We start from the raw sequence: 22191 nt of genomic DNA, 5'->3' as shown, positions 1-22191 counted from the left end.
TGACTCTCAACCCCTCTACTCGGAAAAGGACTTAAAAATATTTTTAAATTTGCCCTTTTCGATAAAAATAAGCTAGCAAATTGTGAATATTTGTTTTTCTATAAGCATTTTCCTCCTTCATGGTTTATATTTTGTTGAATTTAATGTTTAAAAAAACAGTCACGATGCTACTTTTCACTGTTTGAAACGCAGAGCTCTTTTTACACTTCCCGCTTTCTTTTTGCATTAAACGCCATTGTGGAAAATGGTGCAACCGGCCAGTAATCTTCGAAGGTGACGAGCCTAGCTTGAGACAATTGGTGGAAATTCAAATGTGGTTTGACATTAGCCAATGAGAGTGCTGACAGCACTGCGTAAAGCACATGTTGGTTGGGCAACTTAACCTTAAAAAAACTATCTGTTCGAAGTGTCAGGTCATTCACTTTACAACAAAATATGTTATCTGTGAAGATATTCGAGAGTAAAAGTGCAATATCTTTTTCTATGACGAGTTTGATATTTAAATAGATAAATTTTCGAGATTGTTTATTGACCAATATTAATGATAATGGAAGTGACAAGTGACCGTCCTGACAGTCAAAACTCATGTGAATCTTCGGAGAATAATCTCCAAAAAAAAGTGAATGAAATCTGCGAAGTATCATCAAATTGGCAGATTAATAATGCAAAGCAGTTTATTGATACAATTTCTATCGCTCCGCTTTCAAAAACTTCGAAGAGGTATATAATTGATTAATTTTTAAAGGTTTCATGCCTGATCAGAAATATCAACAATAGCTCAAGAATATTGTTTTTTTCCTTTAAAATTAATAGAACCCATTGTAAAGTATAGTTTTAAATAATATGTTCTGGTTACTCTTACATGAAGCGTCACTTCAATGTATAATGTGTATAAAAAATGAAGTAAGTCAAACATTGCAGAACTCTTAGTAAGTTTCGGCTTTTTATTTCAGTTATTAACATAATATTTTTGAGGTATATATAATTTATATGTACATATAATTTATATATACATCATTTTCCAGAAAAATGAAAATTTTAATCATTAAAAACTTTTGGGTTGCACTTCATCGAGGTTAGCCGTGTTTTACTTTTGAGATACGTACGTTTTGCTTGACGCAAGACATTTGACAATTTCACCAGGAAAAACCTGGAAATGACAGTGAATTTATTTTTTGATCGGGAATATTACAAATTTTTAGGAAAAAAAAATCTGTTCAAATTTCTGTGATTTTAACCGTTCTTTAAATAATTAGTTGAATTGTGATCCTTTTCAATTATTGTGTCACTTAGTTTATGATGCGTAATTCGAAAATCTTTTAATTTAAAAAATTTTCCATTTTAGATTTTTAATTTTTAAGCATACATTTTAATTTAAAGAATTTAAAAATTCAGTTTTAAAAACTTAAAAGAATTAGAATTTATAAACGTTTGAAATCGAAGATTAAAAAAAAAAAACATTTTTAGTTGCTGAAATGTGAATATGAATTAATTCATGATTCTTACAATTGAACTGAATTTTAAGATTTAAAAAGTAAATAATAATTGATTTTACGAGACGATTCGAAATCATTTCACAATTTTAGAATTTCCAGATTTTAACGTAAAAAATTAAACTGTTTTATTTGGAAAGTTTTATTAGTTAAACAAATGTAAATGTCCAATTGAAACGTTATAAACTATTTTCAATTTTCAAATAACTTCAGAATAATATATTTATAATCAAAGGCTTTTATTAAATTAAAAATATTATTTTAGTCTAAACTATTCCCTTTTTATACTATTAAATTTGAAAATTTTCAATTAAGAAACAGAACAATTACTTAATATTTAGAAATATCTGACTTTTTATTTAAAAGCAGTAATTATGAATTAAATATTTCAAATCGTTAAATTGAAAAGTGTTAGTAGCTTCCATTTTATACGTGTAAATTAATGAGCATTTGAATAAAACATTTTTAAATTAAAAAATTATTAACTTCAGTTTTAAAAGTTTAAAATTTAAGAGTTCCACTTTGAGTGCTTTAATTCACAGAACCGGGAATTTTTTTCTTTCATTAAAACGGCCACCCTACGATACGCTTGGAAAAATATTTTTGAATCTTGAATTATTTGTTTTAGTAAATTAAAAAAGTATCAATAAAAATAATTGGAATTCATTTAATTTTTTTACAGACCAAGTCTAGAAGAAATAGTTTCATTAGACACGTGCATTGAACTTCGTAATTCCAAAGAATCGGAATACGAGCCCTGTGTTATAGATATTAAAATAACAAATGGACAAAAAATAAGCAGTATAGCTATAGTTTCGGAAGCATCTGTTTTGGAGATTTTTAAGCAATGTGGAGAATATGCTTCAACGGTTTTCGCAGAATTTGTCGATGAGTTTCAAAATAATTCAGTTTACATGGGAATAGTAAATCTCGATTCTCCTACTTCGGAAGCGAGTGTTAAGGTTAGTTTTTCTAAATCTTAGAGTTCGGAGTCACACCACTATTGATACTATTTGACACTTTTTTTTACCAATACCACTATTTTGAAAAAGATGTCACTAATTCTTCACTTTTTTGTACAAATATTTCTGACTTTTTCAAGAACAATCTGTCAAAATTGCACCATTTTAATTATAATTTTAATTTTAAGCTGAATTTTCAAAGTTGAAAAGTATCGAAATCGAATAATTTCAAATTATAATATTAAAAAGTGGCGAACTATATATTCCAATCGTACTGTTTCAAATTTGTGTAATTTATAAATGAAAGTCGTAATTGCCGGTATAATTTAAATTGAATATTAAAAAAAAAAGTGTATATCAAATCAAAAGTGTTTTAAAATGAGCAATTTGATTAATTCGCATTCAATAGTAAACAATATCAAATTGGAAGCATTTAAAAAAAGCTTAGAATTCAAAAATTTAAAAATAAATATGTTATGATTTTTTTAAATATTTGAATGTGAATGGTTTTAAGTATATAAACATTGTTAAATAAAAACATTAATCTTTTTTTAATAACGAAAATTACCAGTTTTAAAGTTTTCTGTTATATTATTAAATTATTTATTTATTATATTATTATTATATTATTTAATTAAAACTCCTCCTGAATTAATGCGAATTTAAATCGAAAAGGACATAATTGAAATAAAGAATAAAATATTTTAGATATTAAAATACCTCTATAGAATGCTAAATTATAAATGTAAAATTATATGTCATAATAACCAATTAGGAGACATATTTATATTATGTTTGACTTCCAACCAAACCGGATAGAAATTTTCTACATTAAAAAAAATAGATTTACAAAAGTTAAAATAGATACTCTTGCAAATCCCAAAAAGATGAGAAAGCAATGAAATATTTTCCAAACCTACGCAAAGTAAAACAAATGGTTCGTTTCAGTTATCTTTATAAAATGATCATTTCAATAAGACCTTTTTTCGTAGTTTTTCTGCTCATTCGCAGACAAAAATTGCACCAAAAGTGCCCTGCAATTTTTTCAAGTTTCTTTTTTATACTTCAAGTCGTAGAATTTTTTTCGGATTCTTGTAAGTTTTAGCGCCCTCTTTTATAATCCACCGGCAAAACTTAAAAACGTTAAAAATGAATAAGCGTAGCGACGATTTGTTTTAAAGATATTAAAAGGTCGATTTTCATAAAAAAATCTATACTTAAATAAAATTTTTCTTGTTGAAAATTTTGTCTTCTATAAGAAATAATATATAAGGAAAAAATTGTCTTGACTAATAAAATGGTTTAGCCCGCATAAATCTGGCAGGATGCCTTTCTTAAGCACAAAATTGGCAAAAAATAAAAAACGTGGGCTTTTCAGAAAATCGATCAGTAAAATTTCTAGAATCCGTCAAATCAATTCGAATATCTGAATTAGGTCAAAAACTATAGAATTTTAAAGAAAAAATTTGTGAATTAAAAAAATGGATGTCAAGATTCAAATATCCGTAACTTTATAAATTTTTTTAAACCAAAATTATTGTTTGACATAGCAGGATCTATTCTTATTGTTAAAATATTTCGTTTAAATAAAGAACTTTTTTAGAGCAGCGACTTCACCGGGAATTTTATTTACCCGGAAAACCCCGGGAATTTAATTTAAATCCTGAAAAAGTTCTTCTGATCGTAGAAAAATTCAAGTTCAAGCTTTGTGAGATTTTTTTGCTGACTTCAATTTGATAATCGAATCGATGATAGCCTAAATGTACATAAACAAACGTTTTCGGAATTTTTTTCAAAAACATGGATTTATCACGTTTTATTCCCTTACTACTCATTTATCCGACTTGGAACAGGGTCTTTTAGAAAATAATTATCGTTTTTATTTTAGGACAGGGAGTAAAGTATTTTAAAGAGTTTTTCTGAAATAGAATAGAAAAATTGGTTAGATTGTTCGTTTGCGAGTTTATCTTTTTTTAGTTAAAAATTCACTCTTTTTGTTAAAAATTAATTTTTTTGTTTCAAGATTCATTTCTTTTTGAAAACCTAACTTTTGCTATTTTTTAATAGAAAATTGAACTATTATATTTTTCATTGAAAATTGATATTTTTTATTTAAAAATTAAACTATTTGTTTGAAAATTTGTTTACTTTGTGGAAAATTCTTCTTTTTTTGTAGAAAACTAATTTTCATGATTAAAAATTAATTTTTTTGGTAGGTGTAAAATTCTTTAAGAATGCTTCTTTTTGGTTAAAAATTTAAGTAGTCCAGTGAAATAATTATCATTTCAGTTGAAAATTCATCTTTTAGGTTGGCAATAAAATTACTTGGCTTATAGTTAAAATCTTTCATTAAAAATTAATTTTTTGGATGAAGATTTATCTTTTTCGATCAAAATTAATTACTTTGGTTAAATAAAGAGCTGTTTGATTTAAAACTTATTTTTTCTTTGGATGAAAAGAAATTTTGTTTGCAGAAAATTTGTTTCTTTTTTAGTTGAAAATAATTTTTTTTTAACTGAAAATGTAAGTATTATTCCAGTTGAATATTCCATAATTTCAGTTAAAAATGTATCTCTTTGGTTGAACATTCATTTGTTGACTAAAGATTTAATTATTCAATTTTTGGTAGAAAAATTACTTTTTTTAGTTGGAAAATGCGCCTTTTTTTGTTGAACATTGATTTTTTTAAATTAAAATGTAATTTTTTTCTCTGTTGTGTTAAAGGATTTTTTAGAATAAACGTCATGAATTAAAATGTAATGTTCGCCTTTTGCGGCAAATATGAATGTTAATTTTGGTTGACCGGGAAAAACCGGGAATTTGAAATCGTACGCCGAATCATTACCCTGTTAAAAAAATAGTTTTATTTCAAGAATAATAAGCTCTATGCAAACTTTGTGATTTATAATTAATCATGGTGTGCAATAAAAAAGAGTACAGATTATTGATGTAAAATGCGTTATCAAATTCCATCAATCGAAACACAATTTATGCATTTTTGGAAATTTAAAATGACGTACTAAAAATGTTATTTAAAAAAAAGTAACGCATTACTTTTTACTGGCAAAGTGCCTATGAAAGGCTTTCAACGAAATATAAAATATATATACCTATTTTTATATTTCAGTTTACCAAGGCAAAAAATAAGACTTCCCTAGTGTGGCTGTATGGCATAAGACTCATGTTGACATATCCAGAAGCGAAAGAAGAGTCAAAGATGTTCAACCCGCAAATAGTTAATGACTTTCTTGTAAGTCTGAATAAATCCAAGTCCAAGAGCGTCGAGATTGCAAATAAAGTTTTGAATTCGATCAATTTGCGAGAGTCAAATCCAGCAAATGATGACGTCGACATGTCCCTTGCGAAATTCATTGGAATGGGATTAATGACTCATAGACAAAGAGTTGTTAGGAATGAAAAGGAGAAACAAAAATCCGAATCGAAGACTTCGGAACGTATTGCTGATCCTTCTCAAAACAACAGTGTTTCCGACCTTAGAACTTTCATAGATAGCAAATTTATAGAAATGGAAAGAAAAATGATGGAGAGAATAGATGAATTGGAGGCAAAGACTAATAAAAAATTAGACACTATTGTGCAAATTTTGGAGAAGATGAACTCGACGTAACTTTTTCTGCGCTAGTATAGATGACGAACTGCGATTAATTTAATTCATGAGATTATTTTATTGTGATTTTTTGTGTGAATGTGTTAGATATAGTCTAGTTTGCAATAAAGTATTCTTAAAATAATGAAACTAAGATAATTCGACTTGATTTTATACTTGGAGAAAGCGTATTCAGGGTGGCCGTTTTTTAAAGGTACTAACATTTTACAAGAAAAAAATATAAATCCACGTTATCATTTTCAGTGCTTTAAATTAAAAAATCAATCAATGAGCTTTAAAATGTTCAAAATTATGTAATTTTAAGCAATTTTAAGCCAGAAACATCAAATATTGAAAAATTTTAAATGAACACTTCCTAAATTAGAAATTCAATTATTTTATTTTCAAATAGTTTAAACATCCTTAGAAAGCTTCAAGATTTTATTTCAAAATCTTGAGAAATCTAGAAGTTGTTTTAAATTAAAAATTATTTTTGAAATTTTTTCAGATTTTCTAAATATCCGTCAAAACTTATTGAATTTTTTCTACAATTTTCAGAAAATCCTGCAAATTTTAGAAAATGTCTTTACAATTTGGATGTATAAATAACAAATAAACATTTATTATTTGTATGCGAAATTTCAGTAATTTCAAGAGATATGTAGACGTTTTGAAAAGATTCAAACTTAATGTAAAACTTGAAATGATAGCTTAACCTAAAACAAAATTTAGATTTTCGCAGATTAAAAAAAAAAGATTCTTTCCAAGAATTGTTAAAGGCTTCAAAAGAATAAAAATATTTTCTTAAGATTCATAGGAAAGTTTAAAATAATTTTTCAGTTTGAAAAATTATTCTAAAAGAATATTTAAAAAGTGTTTCAAAATGTTCAAAAAAGATTCTAGAAGATTTTAAGGAAACTTTCTAAAATTTGCGTGATCATTTTTAATCTTTTTAAAACTCCTAAATATTTCCTAAAATTACTCAAATTTTTTCCACGAATATTCATTTGTAAATTATACATCAAAATTAATAAACTTCACTTACAAATTAAGCATTTTTCAAATACAACAATTAAAATTGCAACATTCAAAGTTTAAAGGATATTTGAAATTTTAACGATTCCAGACTTTCTATGTAAAACAATTAAGTTAAAGATTCTTTAATTTTAAATATTTGGTTTAAATTTACTTGTCTTAAATAAAAAATCAAATATTGCTAAATATTCCATAATTAATCTTGTTTTTTTTTTTAATTAAAAATTTCAATTTGAATGAGTTAAAATTTAAATATTTTAGACTTAAACAATATTTTTAATTTAATAAAATCCTTTAATTAAGAATATATTATTATGAAGTTATTTTTAAGTTGAAAATAGTTTATAAACTTTCAGTCGCACGTTCACATTTGTATATTGACTAAGACTTTAAAATTAAAACCGTTTAAGTTTTAACGTTAAATTCTCAAAATTCTTAAATTTTCAACTGATTTAAAATCGTTTTTGCTCACTTTTTATTACATAAGTACAGATAAATTAAAAAAAATTATTGAATAAAATAGGTTTTTAACCAAAATTTTCAACATCAAAGATTTTTATTTTGTATTTGTTCATGTCTTTAAGAAAGCATTAAAAATTCTTGAAACTAAAAATGTAAGCTTAAAAATAAAAATTTGAAATGTAAAACTTTTAATGTAAAAAAAATGTTGAATTACGCATTGTAAGCTAAATAATAGCATAATTGAAAAATATAAAAATTCAACTAATTATTTTAAAATTGTTGAAATGGAACATGGATAGATTTTTCTTCTGCAAATTTGAAAATTTCCCGGTAAAAAAAATTTTGCTGTCATTTCCCGGTTTTTCCCGGTCTCCAAAAATTCCCGGTCCAGCGGCCAACCTGGTATTGTCAGGGAAAGAAATTAAAGGAGAAGGCAAGGTATTGCGAATTTACGAATTAACATCTATTTCATAAACGTATGAAAATGTATTGAATCCGCTTTAGAAAAATTCGCATAATACTTAAAGATACTTATAATTAAAACGAAGCTTACACATTTGGTACACTAAAAGTTTCCACATTCTTCAATTGCGTTCAATTGCATTTTTTCTAGCGTTTAAGCATTTTCAATCATAATTTACTTCAATGAGAAAACTAGGTCTAAAAAACAGAACGTAAACTTGTATTACGGAATACAATCGCCGTTTTCATCGCCTGACTCATCTTCCTTAAAAAATTCGTCATCATCGGAATTTTCTTTGGGTGGGTCCCAGATGTGGAGCTGTTTTCGCCATAATTTCACCATACCGTCCCAACCTCTCCTTGTGTATTTTAGGTGCATCGGAGGAGTTCTGGGATGATCCTTGGTGCGTTTTTCTCTGTGAAAAAAATCGTATTTGGAGTAACACGCAGAGAATGCTTGAAATTATTTAATTTTAAATATTTTTACACATTTCTTCAATTTCGCTCAATGTTCAAATTTTCTTGCATACAATCGACTAAAGTGCTTTTTATAAAATATCATAAGTGACATAAAATTTTGAAACATTTCTTTCTTCAGGCCGTAATACAAACTAAAAGTTTTAGATAAAGAATGATAATTTCTAATATTTTTTTAACAATGTAACAATTAAGGGAATGAGAGATATAGTCTTTTGTTACGGTAACGTTACGTTATGGAAAGATCCCTAGAGAGGAATAATTGCATAAAAATATAAAATGTAATCTCTGAATTTAAATATTTGCAAAGATAAAGAAACTCTTGAAAAATTAATTCATGCTTTATCAGTAAAATAATTATAAATAAACTAAAAATAAATAAAATAAAAACTAGTAATATTTGCAAAGATCAAGAAGATCGTCAAAAATTAATTTTTACTTTACTAATTCCAATAAAAGTAATAAATTTGCTTCAAAGGTCATAGCTTTAATTTTGAAGTGTTCTTAACTCCCAGGAATTTCAACATACTTTGATTTGTTTAAAAGTAACTTAGCCTCCAATTTTACGGACACCCATATCATAATTATTCTTCAATGTTCACATATATTTTGAACTTGAGTTACTTGTAATTCTGGCAAATTTCAAAATACTAATTTTCCGGTCCACTTAATTTCTACTTTATATTTTTCGAAATTATACTCATTTCTATTTGAATTCTTATTAATTAGGAGGGATTTCTAACTTGAAATATTTACATAAATAGTGATTTAAGGCTTTCGTTTGGAAATTCTGTTCTGAAACAGTATTCCTGAAATATGAATTTTTGCATTTTTTAATATTCGAATTTGAATTTATTCGATATTTAACGTTATCGGCTTCAAACTGTTCAAACAATAAGAATTGCAAACTAAATATGTACATTTTTGGAAGTTTTTTCTAAAATAAGTCGAAAATGTCGTATAATCAAACTTAATTTTCTTAGAAACACCAGCATTTTTTCTCTTTCGAAAAATGAAAATGTAGAATTATTTCTTCGAAAAAGTTTGTATAAAAAAATGGTCTTGCGAAACTGTTGTAAGTCTTCGGGACAAATGGTCAATTAATAACAGTATAAAAAACTAATTTTCTGTTGATTTACGCCGTCCTTGATTAATTATGACAGTAGAAAATTTAATTTATGCATATTTTAGAAAATATTTTAATAATATCGCAAGGCAGAAAAAAGTGGAATTTTTTGGAAGGAGTGCATTTGCTTGTTCAACTTATTTTATATCTCGTCTTGTTTTTGCAAAATGGATCAGTTTTCATTTGTCAAAAAAAAAAAGTTCTTTCTCCCCTACTATAAATTCATATAAATAAATTCACCATACTAGTAATAAATTTGAAATTTAGAACATTGAGTGAAAAGAAGAATTTTTTTTATTAAATCGGTGCAATACATTCTAAAATTCTTTAAAAAACAACATATTCCTTACGAAAAAATCCCGTTGAAGCTATTCAATTTTTTGTATTTAAAATTTGCAATTGCTCATTCTTTACACTTTAAAATGAACATTTTTTAGTTTAAAGCTCATACAATTTAAAATATTATATAATAATATAAAATATACATATTATATTTCGAAAGATCAAATTTGCACTGGTTCACGTTTGAAAATGGTTCAGTTGAAAACTGTTCATGTTTTTAATCATTTAATGCGAGAAGTTCTTTACTTCTATAGTAATTTAAATCCTGCGATCCCAAAATCTCTAAACATCAGAATTTTTGATTTAAGATTCCAAATCATATAGGCATTCTTAAGAAAATACAAAAAGATTTTTGAATATTTCAGATATGGCAAAATAAAAATGTTTAAAAAGTTCGGTTTCCACAAAAAATAGTTAAATTTTCAATAAAAAATATGAATTGTAAACAAAAAATGTAATACATAATTGATATTCCAACCCAAAAAGATTCAAAGTTCAAATCAATAACAGTTGAACTCATACAAAAAATATAGATTTTCAACAAAATAGCTGAGTCATCAACCAAAACAGATTAATTTTCAACAAATTGTATTTTTAATAAAAATGATGAATTTTCACAAACAAACGAATTCTCTCAACAATGGTTAAAATTTAAACCCGCAAATATGAATTTTCAAGCAAATAGATGCATTTTTTATGAAGACGATTCATTTTCTACCACAAAAAAGAAGCATTTTCACAAAAATAGTTACATTTCTAAATAAGGAGATGAATTTTAATCTAAACTGATGAATATTTTAATGAAAAAATGAATCTTTAACGAAGTAACTCAACTTTTAACCAAATAATTACGTTTTCAACCAAAAACTAAAAGAAATTTGAATTTTAAATAAAAAAGAGTGGAATTCCTCCAAAAAGACGAATTTTGAGACGAATATTTGAATCGTCAACCAAAAAAGATTATTGTTAAGCAAATGGCATTTCTAACTAAAAAAGATTAGTTTTTACCGAGAGACGAGTTTTCTACAAAATCTTTAAAATTTTACCACGCAAATATGAATTTTCAACAGAAGAGATGAATTTTCTACCAAAAAGATTCATTCTATTAAATAAAAAAATTATTTTTTAACACTGTAATTCAACTTTTAACCAACTCATTGAGTGGAAATCATCCAACAAAAACAAACTTTCAACAAAATAGTTAAATCGTCAATAAAACAAAGATTAATTTTTAACCAGTTGTATTTTTAACAATAAAGATGCAATTTCTGCCAAAAGAGATGATTTTTATTGTTCCTAAACTTTAGAAAAATCTTCCAAAATCAAAAAAAAAATTGCTCAAAAACCTTGCAGCAATTTTCCAAATTTTTGGAAATAAAAAATTATTTTAAATTTTCACAGGAATCTCAATAAGTTTTTTATTTTCTTGGTACCTTTAAAAATTCTTAAAACGCTTCGATTGTTGTTCCTAAAAATCTTCACAAATATGAATTTGTTAATTTATTGAAATCTTCTCTATGTTAAAATTATTTTGTAATCTCTTTAAGCCCTCTAAACTTTTAACTCTTATATCGCATTCGGTTATCCTGCACTGGTTTCCAATTGTTTTTGAATCGGTGAATCTTGCGATCTCCGAAATCTTGCAAATCTAAATTTGATTTTCGTAATTCTGAATCTTTCATTTTTTGAATCCACAGTGACTTTGAACAATATAATCGTTTTTGAAGTTGAAACTTCCAAGAAATCGAGAAATGTTAAAGAAGTAAGGTTTAGAGAAATTGAAATTTGTTTTGCTTACTTGGGAACCTGTTGAATGTATCTGTCGTAGCCTATAGTATTTTTGCCATAATCGATGTCTTTTTGTCTGCGTGCGAGCAAGTCAGGCTTAGTTTCATACTCGATGGGCCTTCTTGGATTTTGATTGTGATTTCCTGAAGAAGCTGTGCTACTACTCGATGCGCTGGTTTTCCTCGGCCTTTGTTCCTGCTCGCTTTGAGCATTGTTGCAACTTTCTCGTATTTTTTTAGGCATAGACTGGTAATCGTCATCATCATACCACTTTCCGTTAATCGCTACATTTTCTTCTGTTGTTGCATTTGTTTTGTTTTCAGTCTTTATGTCAGAACAAAGGTCGTAGGCTTCGTCCAATTTTCTTTTACCATCTTCTTGGAAGTGTCTCGGCTCCTCTGTGGCAGTTTCCTTTTTGAATTCTTTTTTTGTCACTGCTAAGGTATTCGTGCAAACCTCATTGAAAAGTGCATCGGTTTCGTCGTCCATCGGTTCTGGGGTCGAGGACTTGCCCTCAAATTTCTCACTTTTAATTTCCTCGTTTTTAATTTCTTCGCTTTTGATTGTGAGGGACATCACGCAAAATTGGGAACTTTAAATGTCAGTGACTTGATGTGACTAGAGACCTGTAAAGGAAAAAAAATATACATATATATTCTGAGACGATTCGTAAGATCACGTAAATTGGTTAGGTTAGAATAAATATGTGGATCAGACGTTAAAAGATGATAATAATAGTCATTTTTGAGCAACGCGTCGTGGGAATAACATTATAGTAACCTAATTGTGAGTCAAGTATTTTGGAAATGGTTCATCATAAAGGAAATTCTCTTACCAATTCTCGAATCCGTCCTCGCCTCCAGGAATCTTAGTCGAAAATCGAACCGATGAGATAAACAAGAAAGTGCAGAACACAATAAATAATTGGGTTATACAATAAGAATTAAATATGAAAAGAATCACTTTGGAAATACACAACAGCACACAACGATCGCGATCTGACCCTGACCGACCGACCTGACACGCATCGCGCCTTTTTTTGATCAAATTCCTTGAAGGCTTGGGTTTTTTGGAGGTTATGATCCGTTGAATTTGCTTCTCTGGTGTTCTTTGTAAATCATGTAAATAATTAAAATAATCGCGACAGACGTCCAAAACTTCATTGCTTACTGCTTGTTCAGAAATTTCATTTTTTAATGTTTGTTTGAAGTTATTTAGTTGCTGTTTTGAATTTCGGAATTTCACGTTGTTTGTTGACGAGATAGCAGTGACATCTGATGGTTGCTATTTGTTTCGTTTTAGTTTCCGCAGTCCGCACAGGCGATACGCAGACAGGAGTTTATTTACGTTTGAATCCCATGCAATTTTTAATAAGTTATATGGAATTTTTTAGTTGGAAAGTGTCAATGAAGTACAGATAACATGGATGGAGGTAGGCTTATTATTAATGATAACGTGTGTTTTTATGTGTGCAACGTTTTAAATCTTTCTGGTACACATAACCTAACTTTCTTATCCCACTAATGTTGTGTTAATTTAATAATTTTATATTTTCAAGATTATTGTGTTCAAGATAGAAATATTCCATTTAAATTTAAATAAATCTGTATTATGACGTAATTATACAGTTTTTTCTATTCTTGAACACTGTTTGGTGCATTTTCCTGCAGAAATGTTTGAGACAGCAAATTGGGAAATTAAAAAAAAGTAATTTTTGTACCGGAATTTTCAAAGATTTTTAGTAGAAAACTATATCTATGGAATCCGCTATAGGTATGTGTAAATAAATGTGATTTCATATCGCAGGGTATTGTGCAATTTTTAAGAAGTTCTATTTCAGTTTTTTTTAATGATTCGCTTTTTTATGTTTGACTTTAAAATTGTAAAGACGTTTGTTATAAGTTGAATATATCATTAAAAAATATTAAAAATTGGTTTAAAATGATAATTTAATGATAAAGCCATTTATTTTTAGCATTTTACAGTAGCAAATGGAGTTTAAATGCATTCTAATTAAATAACAAGCAAGACAATTGACACTGACAGTTCCAATATTCGTGAAATATGGTTATAATTGGAATATATTGTTAAAAAATAAATTAATAAATTGGTTGAAAGTAACTTTTAATGATAAACCTGCTTATCTTTAGTGATTTACAGTAGCGAATAAATGGATTTCAAATTGATTTGAATTAAGTAAACAGCAAGAAAATTGGAAAATGATTAGTGGAGCATTTACCTGTTAATGTTCCAGTAATCGTGAAACTTGCTTGTAATTTGAATATATTGTTAGAAATGTATTAAAAAATTTTGTAAATTAACATTTAATTATAAAATCGATTTCCTTGTAGCGCTTTACAGTATAAAATTGAATTTCAAAGCATTCGAATTAAATAAATAATTAAAAAAAGAGTTACATTCTATGTTGAAAATCTAATTCTTAACAACAAAAATAGATTTTCAGAAAAATAGTTCAATTTTCTACTGGACTAGTTGAATCTTTAGTTCGAAAAATTGATTTTCAAGAAAGTAGTTACGTTTTTAACCAGAGATGAATTTAAGTACATTTTTAGTAAATGAGTTTTTAGGTAATAAATCCGTAACCTAATATTCTTTAAATTGAAAAAATGGTCAAAAAGGGAATCAAACAAATCATAATATTCCGCTGGTTGCAGAGGTTAAAACCTAACCTAAATTTAAAAAAAATCGGATATAAGTATCTTGAAAACAAACAACAAATTTTGATAAGCGTCACTATGAAACAAAAGTTAAATTTAGTAAGAAGAGATGTGTATTATTCTAATTTTTCTATATAGTTCTTAGAAAGTGAATCATAAGTAAAAATAATGAACAGGGAAATTATTGAAGAAGAAAGATAATCAGGAAATTGTTTTTAATTTCCCGAAGAGACAATTAAGAGATCTTGCAGGAAAATTAGTTAGCTCCCTTTTTCTCCTCATGAAATGTTTACTGTCACATTTAAATATAAAAAAATCTTAGAAATCGAAATTTTAGTGATCAGGATCTTTTTAACAAACGGCTTCAATTCAAGTTGGAGTGTTTTAAATTTTATGTCTATTTTTTCAATTTTTCTTTTTGGTATATTGTACTCTATCGACAGAAATTATTCACACGTATGTTTTTTGAGCTGTTGCTAAAGTTAGTGCCTTCATTTTCATAATGTGAAAATTAATATTTTTTTGTAATCCCGCGAAAAGTAATAAAATTCTGCACCAAATAAGCCCAAGCTGAAGGCAGCATGTCAATTTATAAAAATATATTGCAAAAAAACATAAAATTTCGATGTTTTAGAAAAATTGGAATAACTCTGGGAATACTTAACATTTTTTAAGTTCTTGGGCTCTTTATAAATTTAAGTCTATAGTATTATTGTTAATATTATACAAATTGAGATACTTTAGCAATAGTTTAAAAAATAGGCGTGTACATCATTTCCGTCAATACTGTATATAAGTTAAAGATTTGAAAAATGTACAAGTTTAAGGGCATGCGATAATCTGGGACGTGACCCATTATTGTATCTAATCATATACGGTGACTTTATAATTAGAAGAATGAAGGTATTGTGCTCTACTTTTAGGAAATGCTTCAAAATATATAAGGACACGCCTGCCTCGTCCATTTGAGTTTTTATTTTGTTTAAATAGTGAAATTTTATTGATTTTTATTAGGAGTGTTCATAAACAATTTTAGCAAAATATATTGATTTTTCTAATTATCAAGCCACCAAATATAAAAATAGGTATATAATATTAAAAAGATGGTAGAGTGCACGTCATCAGATCGAGGAAATTTTTCTTTTGGAATGGAATTTGACTCTAATTTAGGATATATGATTGTTTGATAATGAAAAAAATTCTACCAAATATTTTTTGAAAATTCGAAAAAACGGCGGAAATAGAAACATTGAGTTTTTGGAATTTTTTTTTAATGACTTATCGCAGGTTCTAACGGACCATTTTTACTCTTCGAAGTCTTTATTTATTTGTTTTAAGATACAAGAAAAAAATAGAAAATTTGGTGTAAAAAATAAAAATAAAGAACACGTTTCCTAAAAACTTTTTAAATTTTTCCGACCGAGGAGGGTATAAGTGTGGTATACAAGTCCTAAAATTTCAGTCCACAATTTAAATCTGATTAAAAATTTGTTTACAAATGAAAATTATTCCAAATGTGCATTTATTGTTTACATCTGATTTTTGAAAAAGGTATTTAAGACTTTTTTATTTCATAAACAAAATTCATTTTAAAAAAACTAGAATGAAGGACGCAACTACTTAGAAATACTTTTCAGTAGAATTGTAGAAGCTCACAAATTTATTTAATTTTTGATAAACCAATAAGTGGATGAAAATTTCGTGTGGAGTAGTAATGTTTAGTCACGGAATTTAGACTGCATTTTTACAATGTATAGAAAAAAGGGGTTTGTAATTTAGATTAATCAAAACTAATAAATGATTTGTTGTGTAGTTAACAAATTTTATAAACAATTAACTGTTTTAGTTATTTGTGAAAAAATAAATACAAATTTTAAGGCAAAACACCATAAATTATCCTGCACTTATGGTTTAACAATTTCTTAAAGAAAACTATGTAACAAATCAGCTCTTTGGCTATGTTTCGAGATATAGAGTTAATTGTGTTATCAACAGAAAATGTTCTGTAAACAATTGATTGGTTCAATGGTATATGAGGAAGGCATTGGCAGTTGATTTCAACAAGAAAAACGGAGTTTTAGTCTATAAGGTATGATAATACGACGAGAAAACTTTCCATAGGAAATTGTTGATAATAATAATTGTTAGAAATCGCCCGAGAGTTCTAAGAAAGGTTGAAATTTAGTTATCCACAATTAATTATGTTTAAAAAATTAACTCTACATCTCGAAACATAGCCAAAGAGCTTATTTGTTGAATAGATTTCTTTAAGCAATTGTTAAAACACAATTACAGGGTAATTAATGGTGGTTTGATTAAAATTGGTATTTATATTCTCACGAATAGCTGGAACTCATAATTTTTCATAAAATTTGTTTACCACATAACAAATTATTTATTAATTTGGAGTAATCCAAATCACGAACCTCCTTTTGTCTATACATTGTAAAAATGTAGTCTAAATTAAATGTCTAAACATTGCTAATCCCCACGAAATAATTTTCATCCGCTTATTTGTATATAACGAATTCCACAAATTTGTAAGCTTCTGCTGAAAATTGATTTGTCCACAGACACTTTTATTTCACTTCTGGGAAACTAGCGGTAAACCCACTCCAATAATTTCAGGGCTTGTAGATCGCACTTATACCCTCCTCGTACAAAAAATAAAGAATCACATTTTTTGGGAAACACGTTTTATATTTTTATTTTTAGATCAAATTTTCTAAAAATAATTTATTTTTATTAATTTTTTAGAAATATGTCTTAAAAGAAGTAAATTAAGACGTTGAAGATTTAAGTCGGTCAATTAGAACCCAATATACGTCATTTAAAAAAAAAGATGTTTGAAAACACAGTCTCATACCTCCGACATTTTTTCGAATTTTCGAAAAATATTTGGTGGGATTTTTTTTACTACCAAAAAAAATCATATATCCGAAATTACAGACAAATCCCATTACAAAGCACGAAAATTTTAGTGATCAGATGATATGCACTCCACCAGATGTAATAAATGTTCACGTGACAGAGTGTAACATGCCATTCAATACTTATTTTCAGAATGATTCAATTTTGATGGCGTTAAATACAAAATCAAGCCAACTTAAATTTTGTTATTTGTTAGAGTTAATTTTTAAAACATAATTACCTGTGGATAACTAAATTTCAATCTTCCCTAGAATTCTTGGGTGATTTCTAAAAATTACAGGGTGGACACATGTCAGGGGAAAAAAGTTTGTCAGGGAAATAAAGTAGTTATCAGTGAAAATAAAAATTGATAAGTTTTAATATTATTTTTGAAGCGCTTCTTAATATCAATATGAATATTTTGTGAATGTACATTCTTTGTAGCTATTTAGTTATTGAAACCTTATTCGCCTTTGTAATACTTTCCTGTCAGGGAAATTGGAAAATTTAATATTTTGACTACCCTGAATTATTATTATTCCTGAAAATCTAACCAAGAATCTAACGACCAAGTTTGGACCCACCATACAATTTTCCCATTGCAATCTGAAAAAACCTTTCTCCTTTTTTTCCCTAAAAAAGAAAAGAAATAAATTCGTTTTCCCTTTGGACAAAAGTAAAACAAAAGAAAAGAAAAATGAGAAGGCAACCGACCAAATCCCCTCCCTTCTCTTTTTTATTTCTTTTGTCTTCTTTATTTCTATTATTATCCAATCACAACAACAAAAATTAAAAAAAAATAATCAACGTTTCGGGACTCATACAGCACTCTTATCAAGACAAAAAAATTTTTTTTAGCAGGCAGGAACAGCACCGCAACCACGATGCTCCCTCCCTAACACCTAAGAATCAACACCCGAGAATCAAGTAAAGTTCAAAAGGCAAACCAGTTATAAACAAACCTGACATAGAAATGACCTTCAATCCAAGTCAGCTAAATTAAAATTTAGGAAATTTAAATTAGATTAAAATTAAATTTAAAATCCTATCTAACGTCTGATAATCAAGTTATACCAATTTAGTTATATTTTCAGGAATTCTTTAGATTAACTTGATTATTGGGTGTTAAATAGGATTTTAAATTTGATTTTAATCTCATTTAAATTTCTTAAATTTTAATTTAGCTGACTTGGATTGGAGGTCATTTCTATGCCAGGTTTGTTTATAACTTTCACTTGATTCTCGGGCGTTGATTCTTAGATGTCAGGAAGAGAGAATCATGGTTGCGGTACTGTTCCTGCCTGCTGAAAGTTTTTTTTTTGTTTTTTGCTTTGATAAGTGTGCTGTATGTGTGCCGAAACGTTCACTATTTTTTTAAAATGTTTTTTTATTGTTATTTGATAATAATAGAAATAAAGAAGACTAAAGAAATAAAAAGGAGAACGAAGGGGATTTGGTTGGTTGCCTTCTCATTTTTCTTTCCCTCTATTTTATTTTTGTCCGAAGGGAAAACGAACGTTTTTCTTTTCTTTTTTCGGAGGAAAAAGGAGAAAAGTTTTTTTTTTCAGATTGCAATGGGAACATTGTATGGTGGTTGTCCAAATCTGGCCATTAGATTCTTGATTATATTCTCAGGAATTCTTCACATTAACATGAGAAACTCGCTTTTTTTTCTTTTATAGCTGTGGATAAGAATTTGCTAGTACTGGTACTTGATGTAAATCCAGTACAAAGATTCGTGAAACAAGTAATAACACAATGTCTAGATTCTGCTATTGTGTTTGCGAATGCTCATCTATTGCAGACTCCAAACAATCATCTCGCGGTTATGGCTTGTCATGGAAATGGTGCAGAGTTTCTCTATCCAGATGAAAAACGATCTGAGGTTCGACAAATTGACAGCCAGTATGAACTGTTTACTTTGGTCGAACGAACAATAAGACAGCGGTTGCAGCAAATGATAAACGATATGCCTCCGGATGGACGTTTAAGCTCGGAGAGTTTAATCTCTGGAGCCCTCTCGATGGCTCTCTGTTATATCTCCAGATTGGAGAGAGAGAAAATTGCCGGAGAGAAACTTAATTCGCGAATACTGGTGATTACCGCGAGTCATGATTCCGCAACGCAGTACATGAATTACATGAATATATTCTTCACTGCACAGAAAATGGTTTGCAGCATTTATTAAGAGAGAATTTCTATTCTTTAAAACAAAAGCTTATTCATAAATTGAAAAGATTGAATAATTTTTGATGTTCAATTTTATGTTATTTTTTTTCAGGGAGTTATATTAGACGTTTGCAGTTTGGATCACGAGTTAACATTGTTGCAACAAGGCTGTGATTTGACAGGCGGAAATTATCTCAAGATTCCTCAATTGCCTGGATTGTTGCAGTATTTACTGGTGAGAAATCTATTTCAGTATATAAGAAATTACTTAAAATAATTTGTTAGACATTTCAAGTTTATACATGCATTTTTGTAGATAAGAGAGTTTAAAATAAATTTTTGACTCTGGAAGTTGTAACTATTTGTGGCAAACATGGTGAAACTTGAACTGTTATAGATTTTTCATACCAAACTAAATTTCTCATATTTTTCTCTCGTGCAGCGAAAGATTTTTATTTTTGATGTCTTATGAAACTTATGTTATTTATCTTTTTTTTCCATTTCCGAAGCCTGGCAATTATATCACTTAAATAACTTATTTATGAATGAATAATTTACGCGTTTCCAGTGTTAAACCATTAAAAATACTGTGTAAAAAATTGGAAGCTGAAACATTTTAAAGAAGGTTGAAAATGTGAAAACTGTAGACAGAAGTTGTTGTCCAATATACAATGGGAACAGTTACAAAATATATAGTACTTTTTAAATAAGTGCTAGAAGGTGAACTAATTTGAGCAATTTTTAATTTCGGTTTAAGAGCACTGAATAGTAGGGTGATAGTGATAATGCTAAAATAAATCAAATCGTTGGAGCTAAGGGGGAAAAAACATGTTTTCGACAAAAGTGAAAACAAATTTAAAATCAGTAAAATTTAACGATTTTAAGTTCAAAATATTTCCTATTGGTTAAAAATGATGATAAATTTGTTATTTTTAAAGCTTTTACTAGTAAACAATAATAAAAAAGTACGAAATTCCAAAATAAATTTTTTTACCTGATAACAATTTTTTTGAAAATGTGTAAAAACATGTTTTTTATTTATTGAGATGTATGCACACATTAAAAAAAGTCGAATATGTCGAACCTGAAGTTTATTCAGCTGGAACCAAAGAAACATTTTATCATTTTTCTTTTTCAGAAAAAAAAAACTTTTGTCGTGATTTAGAACGTTATAAACATCACGAAAAAAAGTCAATACAAAAACATGTTTTTGTACATTTTGAAAAAATTCTAAATAAGGTAGAACTTTTTTTTTAAATTAAAAAGATTTATATTGTCAATTCAAAAACGAGAACAGAAGATATTATCCGATTAAAAAATTTGTTTTTACATGTTTTGTATGTCGACCTCCAAATTGCTGTTCTTCAACTCCAAACGATTCGATTCATTTTAGCATTTTCACTTCACTCTACTAAACATGTCAACATGTTTAATCTTTCTCTTATCCCCCCCCCCCCTTTTTCACGAGGAAATGATCCATAGGCAATTTTCTAAAATAATAAAAATTCTGAGTTATACTTCGATTTAAAAATAAGTTAATGAAATATTATTTAAAGATAAAACGAATACACATTCCCAAACTGAAGTGTTTATAAATTGGGACCAAAAAAGTTATCCAGGTATGAGGAAATAGATGTGGAAGTTTACAATCTTAAAGCGATACTATCCTAAAATTGGACCAGGCTTGACTGCGGATTACGATACAAACTTCAATTGTTCTTTAAAAAATAAATTAAAATTATGCTTTTGCGATATTAAGTTTTTGAATACGGGCAAACAAAGTTTGATGTAAAAAATTTTGCCAATTTGAAGAAAATCGATGGAGAATTTTGAGACTAAAATTGCATGGGTTTTCAAAATCGGCTTGGGATAGAGATTAAAAACCGAATTTTGAACTTTTTGTAAAAATAGAAACTTGTTTCCGAGACATGACTATGTTTCTGTTTTGAGAAAATTAGAAAAATCTGAAAATATTTATTCATTAAATAATAATAATTACAAGACATATTAATGTTAAAAGCTTAAAAAATGATTACGACTTTAATTTGTAACTACTGTTTTTCATACACTTTTGAAAATTATCGTATCAAAAAATGATATTTTAAAATGTTATTAATTAATCAATTAGTAACAGTGAAAATAATAAAATGGATATGTATAATCTTTAAGAAGTTAAATAAATTATTTATATTAATCCTTAAAAAATTAGAAGCTGAAACAGGTTAAAATATTTCGTAAATGTGAAAACCAGAGACAGAAGTTATCTAATATAAAAGTTATAGTAATTTTAAAAATAAGTATTACAAGGTGAAAACTGTTTAATTGAAATGTATAAAGCTAAATAAATATAAAATGAAATATCCCAAGTTTATCAATTGCTTTGAGCAGTCTCCAATTTTATTTTTAATCCTTACCAATACAACATTTAGAAATGTTTATTTGATGGGTTTGAAAATAAAATATTCCAGATTTAAAAAAATCTTTTTATCTGAAATATTTTTTCATACGAAACGTCAAATTATGTATCACGATTTAATGATTATTGATTGTAGTTTTCAAAAGAGATAATATTCTTGATTGCGAGAGTGCTGTTAAAGATATAAAAACGGTATACATATTTAATAAACTCTATGTTTGTCGGACTTTTTTTTGTATCGCCCTAAATGGTTTTTCAATGAAC

General features: G+C 27.4%; 3 protein-coding genes across 3 annotated transcripts in view; 2 read left to right on the top strand and 1 right to left on the bottom strand.

Moving 5' to 3' along the window:
- Positions 1-375: 375 nt before the first annotated feature.
- LOC117167272 lies at positions 376-6216 on the top strand. The gene is made up of 3 exons (XM_033352080.1): positions 376-720; positions 2176-2455; positions 5583-6216. Exons 1-3 carry the CDS (start codon positions 542-544, stop codon positions 6081-6083), a joined length of 960 nt encoding a protein of 319 aa, XP_033207971.1. The 5' UTR covers positions 376-541; the 3' UTR covers positions 6084-6216.
- Positions 6217-8000: 1784 nt separating this feature from the next.
- LOC117167536 (histone RNA hairpin-binding protein) lies at positions 8001-13013 on the bottom strand. The gene is made up of 3 exons (XM_033352538.1): positions 12590-13013; positions 11765-12380; positions 8001-8437 (listed from the first exon to the last, which is right to left on the bottom strand). Exons 2-3 carry the CDS (start codon positions 12328-12330, stop codon positions 8245-8247), a joined length of 759 nt encoding a protein of 252 aa, XP_033208429.1. The 5' UTR covers positions 12331-12380; positions 12590-13013; the 3' UTR covers positions 8001-8244.
- LOC117167535 (general transcription factor IIH subunit 3) overlaps positions 12488-22191 on the top strand; it is a 13953-nt gene continuing 4249 nt past the window's right edge. Inside the window, exons 1-4 of the mRNA XM_033352537.1 lie at positions 12488-12540; positions 13057-13186; positions 19025-19512; positions 19624-19746. Of these exons, the coding sequence (XP_033208428.1) occupies positions 13177-13186; positions 19025-19512; positions 19624-19746 (621 nt within the window). The 5' untranslated portion in view covers positions 12488-12540; positions 13057-13176. The remainder of the gene's footprint in view (positions 12541-13056; positions 13187-19024; positions 19513-19623; positions 19747-22191) is intronic.

The sequence above is a fragment of the Belonocnema kinseyi genome, chromosome 2, assembly GCF_010883055.1.
Source record: "Belonocnema kinseyi isolate 2016_QV_RU_SX_M_011 chromosome 2, B_treatae_v1, whole genome shotgun sequence".
NCBI classification, from domain to species: domain Eukaryota; kingdom Metazoa; phylum Arthropoda; class Insecta; order Hymenoptera; family Cynipidae; genus Belonocnema; species Belonocnema kinseyi.
This window is presented reverse-complemented; position numbering and strand designations above follow the sequence as displayed.

What these genes read in the sequence shown, in the direction of transcription:
- LOC117167536 (XM_033352538.1), bottom strand. Translation starts at nt 12,330, where the DNA reads ATGTCCCTCACAATCAAAAGCGAAGAAATTAAAAACGAGGAAATTAAA. An exon ending in TACATTCAACAGGTTCCCAA is followed by an intron (nt 8,438 to 11,764) that starts GTAAGCAAAACA and finishes TTTTTTTCACAG; the next exon opens with AGAAAAACGCACCAAGGATC.
- LOC117167272 (XM_033352080.1), top strand. Translation starts at nt 542, where the DNA reads ATGATAATGGAAGTGACAAGTGACCGTCCTGACAGTCAAAACTCATGT. An exon ending in CTTTCAAAAACTTCGAAGAG is followed by an intron (nt 721 to 2,175) that starts GTATATAATTGA and finishes ATTTTTTTACAG; the next exon opens with ACCAAGTCTAGAAGAAATAG. An exon ending in CTTCGGAAGCGAGTGTTAAG is followed by an intron (nt 2,456 to 5,582) that starts GTTAGTTTTTCT and finishes TTTATATTTCAG; the next exon opens with TTTACCAAGGCAAAAAATAA.